Source organism: Lactuca serriola, chromosome 9 (assembly GCF_051521515.1).
Source record: "Lactuca serriola cultivar US96UC23 chromosome 9, Lser_US96UC23_V15, whole genome shotgun sequence".
In the NCBI taxonomy this organism is placed as follows: domain Eukaryota; kingdom Viridiplantae; phylum Streptophyta; class Magnoliopsida; order Asterales; family Asteraceae; genus Lactuca; species Lactuca serriola.
In genome coordinates, this window is record NC_136416.1 from 162233143 (window position 1) to 162238180 (window position 5038).

General features: G+C 34.9%; 1 protein-coding gene across 1 annotated transcript; it reads right to left on the reverse strand.

The window, feature by feature from the left end:
* Positions 1 to 856: 856 nt before the first annotated feature.
* LOC145074413 (glucan endo-1,3-beta-glucosidase 13-like) lies at positions 857 to 2668 on the reverse strand. The gene is made up of 2 exons (XM_079020793.1): positions 1244 to 2668; positions 857 to 1086 (listed from the first exon to the last, which is right to left on the reverse strand). The coding sequence occupies exons 1-2, from the start codon at positions 2640 to 2642 to the stop codon at positions 1052 to 1054; spliced, it is 1434 nt and encodes a 477-aa protein (XP_078876919.1). The 5' UTR covers positions 2643 to 2668; the 3' UTR covers positions 857 to 1051.
* Between the last annotated feature and the right edge of the window lie 2370 nt (positions 2669 to 5038).

Genomic DNA, 5038 nt, shown 5'->3' on the forward strand with positions numbered 1-5038 from the left:
CATAATATTACGTAACCCACTTTTAAAGTTATTGAGTACCCATCTTTGAGAAGGAACATAAAAATAACGTGCATAAAACAATCCTTCTAAAAATCTCAACAAAAGCTATCATATTGCTAGGTGGTATATGTATGGATCAAGCATGAGTCCCATATATGTGTAATTCGGTAGATTGGTGTATTCGCCCCTTTAATTAGGTGGTGCATTTTATTTTCCTGTTTAGAACTCTAATGTTGTTTCCCCTTTGCCTTTCTAGCTACTTGCTAATTATGATCTCTTTATAAAGTGATTTTCTAATATGTGTTCTAAGTCCACATATAAGAAATATTAATTAATCATAATTATTATCATAATTAAATGTGAAATGCATTAATTATGGAGATTATTAATGAATTTTATATTTAATTATGGTAATATTTCTTATAATTAATGTGTTTAACATTTAATTATGATAATAATTGTGATTAATTAATACTTCTTATATGTGCCCTTAAACACATGTTAAAAAATCCCCTAGATTTTCTAATATGTTATTTGTCGATTCCAAAATACTTGTCGATTCCAAAAAAGAAAAAAGAAAACTATCATACTAGAAATATCCAACTATTATTATTATTATTATTATTCTTTTTTCGTGCATAGACATCGGGCTAGATTGTCAAGACAAACCTTCTTAATTTGTCTAGTGCACTCCCAACTATTGCCAACTCTAAGCAATGAATTTAAGTCGATAATCAATCTTTAATTATTAAGTCGATCTCGTTTATTCATTAAAACTATGATTATAACACAATTTTACGTAACTCGCATATGTATAAGTAATTACGTATTAGAAAGAAAAAAAAATTATATGATATAACACAAGATAACAAGGAACATATATTAAAAGTCATAACCAAAACAAGCAACCAAACCTAACTACCATTTTCTCTAAATAAACAATAATAAATAAATATTTAAATAATAAAACGAAATGCCTCCAAAACATAAATAATAAGTTAATAACCAACTAAACGACACCATCAAGGCATCAACGCTCATAATTTTCCTCCTAATATCCCGTAGGAAATTTGCAGCTGCCGAATCCTGTAAAAAATATATTCTTGTTAAACTAAAATATGTAAAACCTAAATTATTTTACTAATTATTATGTTAATAATGAGATTTTGTAACCTTAAATATTTATAAAATTCTAAAATTAAATCAAGTAATACAAGATAAAGAGAGAATCTAGGATACATACGAGGAGGTTGAGAGACCACGTACGCCGCACCCCCAAAATCGCACGATCCACTCACACGTGTCTGCTTTTGGTAATAGCTGTTGAACGCATATGAAGCATGAGCTTCAAGTGTGCTAGGATTATAACACGTGGCACCAGACTGAATCGGACGGCAATCAGCACCACCTTCCCCACAAGCATAATCTAACGCAGCTTGTAACTTCTCATCCCCGACATTCCCGTTCGCCACACACCACGTCTGCCCTACTGTATTCGCCGCCGATACATCGCCGGAGCTAGGCGCCGGAGCCTCCGCCACCGGAACCTGTGACTTGCTACCATTACTCGCCGCCGCCGACGGCAAATCCGCCAAAGCTTGCCTGCTCAACGGCACATTATACACTTTTTCCTCATTCGGATAAAATAAACCGTAATTCCGTTCGGAAGTAGGGCCGGATTTTTGATCTTCGTTGAAAAGAGCAAACAGGTAAACAACGAGAGGATCGTTTGGTCTCAACGGAGTTCCACCGCCGGTGAGTACTCTTCGGACCAGGTTACCGTTGTATTGAGCAGCATTGTCTTCTCCGGCGCCAGGTTCGTTAGAATCTCCTTTTGAAGGCCAACCAGTTTCTGAAACAACCATTTTCACATCGGTGAATTGTAATGCATCCATGGCGGCGTACACTGCATCGAGTTGTGCTTCAAGAAGCGTTTTGTAAGTGATTCCGGTTTTTGGATCCTTCACGCCATTGTTGTCACGTAACAAAGCGTAATCTAATGAAATCGTATCGGTGTTTGCTCCATATGCGAAAAACGGGTAGGCGTTCACCATGAGATACGATCCGGTTTTTTTGAGGAAGCTAAGCATTGGTTTGATCACCGGTTCTATTAGATCCGGTTTGAATGAACCTGAAGAAGAAGGGTAAGAGGTGGCTAAAGCGCTGAGAGCAATCGGAGAAGACACGTTGATGGAAATTTTGTTTTTCAGAAGCGAAGCGTAAACGTTTTCCATGGCGGGAACAAGGAAATCGGTGGTGTTGTTTGGATCAACGAATACTTCATTACCGACGGCGATTGCTTCGATGATGGTGGCAGGGTGGTACGGAAGGATATTGGATTGGACCCAATTGTCAGTGAAGGCTTGGTTAGCGGCGGCGGAGGAGAGGAGTTGATTGGGAAGGGCGACGGTGACGGCGATGTTGGAACCGGAGAGTGCTTTGAGGACGGTGGAGTCGGTGTCGTAGAGCTTGATATGGTCGATGGCGTTGGATTTGAGTAGTTGAACGACTTTGGTTGGATCAGGGAGGTTATCAGCAATGCGGCCGTAGTTGACACCGATCATGCCGGTGGAGGCGGAGAATGCGACGCCGGAGAAGAGGTGGAGGAGTAGGAGGAGGGTGTTAATCGTGGAGGAAGCCATTGTTGGATGGAGGATGGAAGTTGAAGGTCGATTGGGTCTAGTATTTATAAGTGTCAGAATGGTGGGGTAAAATGGTGGGTAATGTGGTGGGTAAAAGGGTGGAGTGGGTAAGTTCATGGGTCATTCTAATTTTCTCTTTAAGTATTAAAAAATGTTTAGATTTTTATTTTCACATTCTTCCAAAAATAAAAAGAGCGAATAACATTATATATATCATATTATCAATGTTTATATGGTATTTAGATAACTAACAATTACAAAAAAATAACCATAATTTATTTTGATAAGAGATCGAATAATCAAGTGTAGGGACCTTGTAAATTTATAAAAAATGGTAAATTAGGAAAATCTATTTTACTATTTGATTATTATTATTAAAAGAGTTGATATGATGCTTATTTATTTCACCTTAAAGCTAGTTTGAGAAAATCAAAAGTATAAATTGTTAATCTAAACATTGATATTGGATATCGTAATTCAAATCACAATAATCATATAGCAAATTTCAATATGTGCATCATAAAACGTTTCACTCATAAATATTAACTTGTAATGTTTGAATATGTTTGTCCCTGTAAAAATAAATTCTGTAAAAATAAATTCTCAGTATGGAGGGTGATGCTTAATAGGATTTCTAAAAGACTAAATTTGGGACTGGAATGGTTGATACTCCTACTCGTGTCCAGTTTTGATAAAGAAGTGAAAGATGTCGATCACTTACTATTACATGTGAAATCGCTAATTAAGTTTGATTTTTAGGGGTGTCTTTGTAAGCTTTTTTATTAGTTTATTAGCTTAAAAACTTAAAGAACTTATAAACTTATAAGATAAAAAAATGTTTGGATTAGCTTATTTTTTTAAAATGACTAACAAAAAGAATAATATAATGTTAGGAAAAGAAAATTTATTTAAGATCGAGGGTAAATAGATAAATATAGATAAATAAGTTAATTATTTGAAAAGAAAAAATATTTTTACTTTGTTTATGGAAATTGACTTATTTTTTGGTAAAAATAAGCTTACCTAAACATTAATTTTTTATAAGCCCAAAAAATAAGTTTAAAAAAATAATAAAAAACTTGAAAAATAAAAAACAAACACCCCCTTGATGTTCAAAGTTAAAATAGATCAATCATTCATTGGGTTCAAGGTGGATAATGTGTCTTTGGTAGTAGCGAATAAGATAGCTTTGGAGGCCATTGCCATGACTCGGGGTGTTGCGGACGTGTCAAAATACGGTGGTCTTTACTAAGTAATGTAGTTTGGACTTTATGGTTGCAAAACTCCCAACATGAATCTCTTTGTAATTTGTTTCTTTTTGCTAGTTATTTGCTAGCTCTCTATATAATAATATGATGTTCTTACAAGAACTTGTAATGTAAAATGGATTGTCATCTTATGACGTTTGTTTTAATATGAGGCGAACTTGAAACATTTATCAATCATTCTCATATTATTTCAATATAGGTTTCTCGATATAAAACTTGAATACAATTATCGGAATAAGTTGACCAATTTGTTAATGTTGTATGGGTATGGACATAATCTTATATCTATTTGAATGAGGACCAATCATATCTTTTTTGTTTGAAGGGCTCAATTTTATTAACCAAAACTGACTAGCAATAAACTAGCCAAGCAAACAAAACATTAAGCAGAAATAGCAAGTTGGGGGTTTTGAAGCCAACCGACCCAGTTTAAGATTTTCTTAGATCTATCCTTGCACCAAAAAAAAGTTTGTGTAACAAAATTATCAAATAAAACCGTCGGCGTCGGACGAGAAGAACCAAATGTAACATCCCAAAATTCATGACAACAAATTTCATTTTTAATTACGTAATTATAAAAACCAGTAGTCTGAAAACATCAATAGTGTCATCCCATATCATAATCAAAACCAATATCTCAGTAATCAAAATATGTCATAAGAAAACAACATCAGAGTACAACTCACAAAAATCTCATGTGCGGAAAATCAGTGTGATGCGTTGCGATCATGTCGGCTCTTTTTCTTTCGAAGTAGAAATACCTGAAACCAAAACTGAATCTGTAAGCACGAAGCTAAGGGAGTTCCCACATCATACCACATACCATACAATAAACAAACTGCCTAGCATATCCGGGTGTTGGCCTACCCCTTCGGTCTCTTTCAACCGGTTACTACCGAGCATATCTGGGTGTTGGCCTACCCCTTCGGTCTCTTTCAAACAGTTACCACCCAGGGGCGGACGCAGGAATTAGTAATAGGGGTTGCACAATTTTTTTTTCCCGTCACACATAATATAAAACATTAAAAAAAAATAAACAAATTTCGGTCAAACATAATATAAAACATCTATTCATCTAATACATTTTTTTTTCTGGTTAAACATAATATAACAACGATATACTAGAAT

Bases quoted from the DNA above. Each gene is read 5' to 3' on its own strand.
- LOC145074413 (XM_079020793.1), bottom strand. From the start codon at position 2,642: ATGGCTTCCTCCACGATTAACACCCTCCTCCTACTCCTCCACCTCTTC. The intron at 1,087-1,243 runs GTATGTATCCTA...TATTTTTTACAG, and splicing joins CGTGGTCTCTCAACCTCCTC to GATTCGGCAGCTGCAAATTT.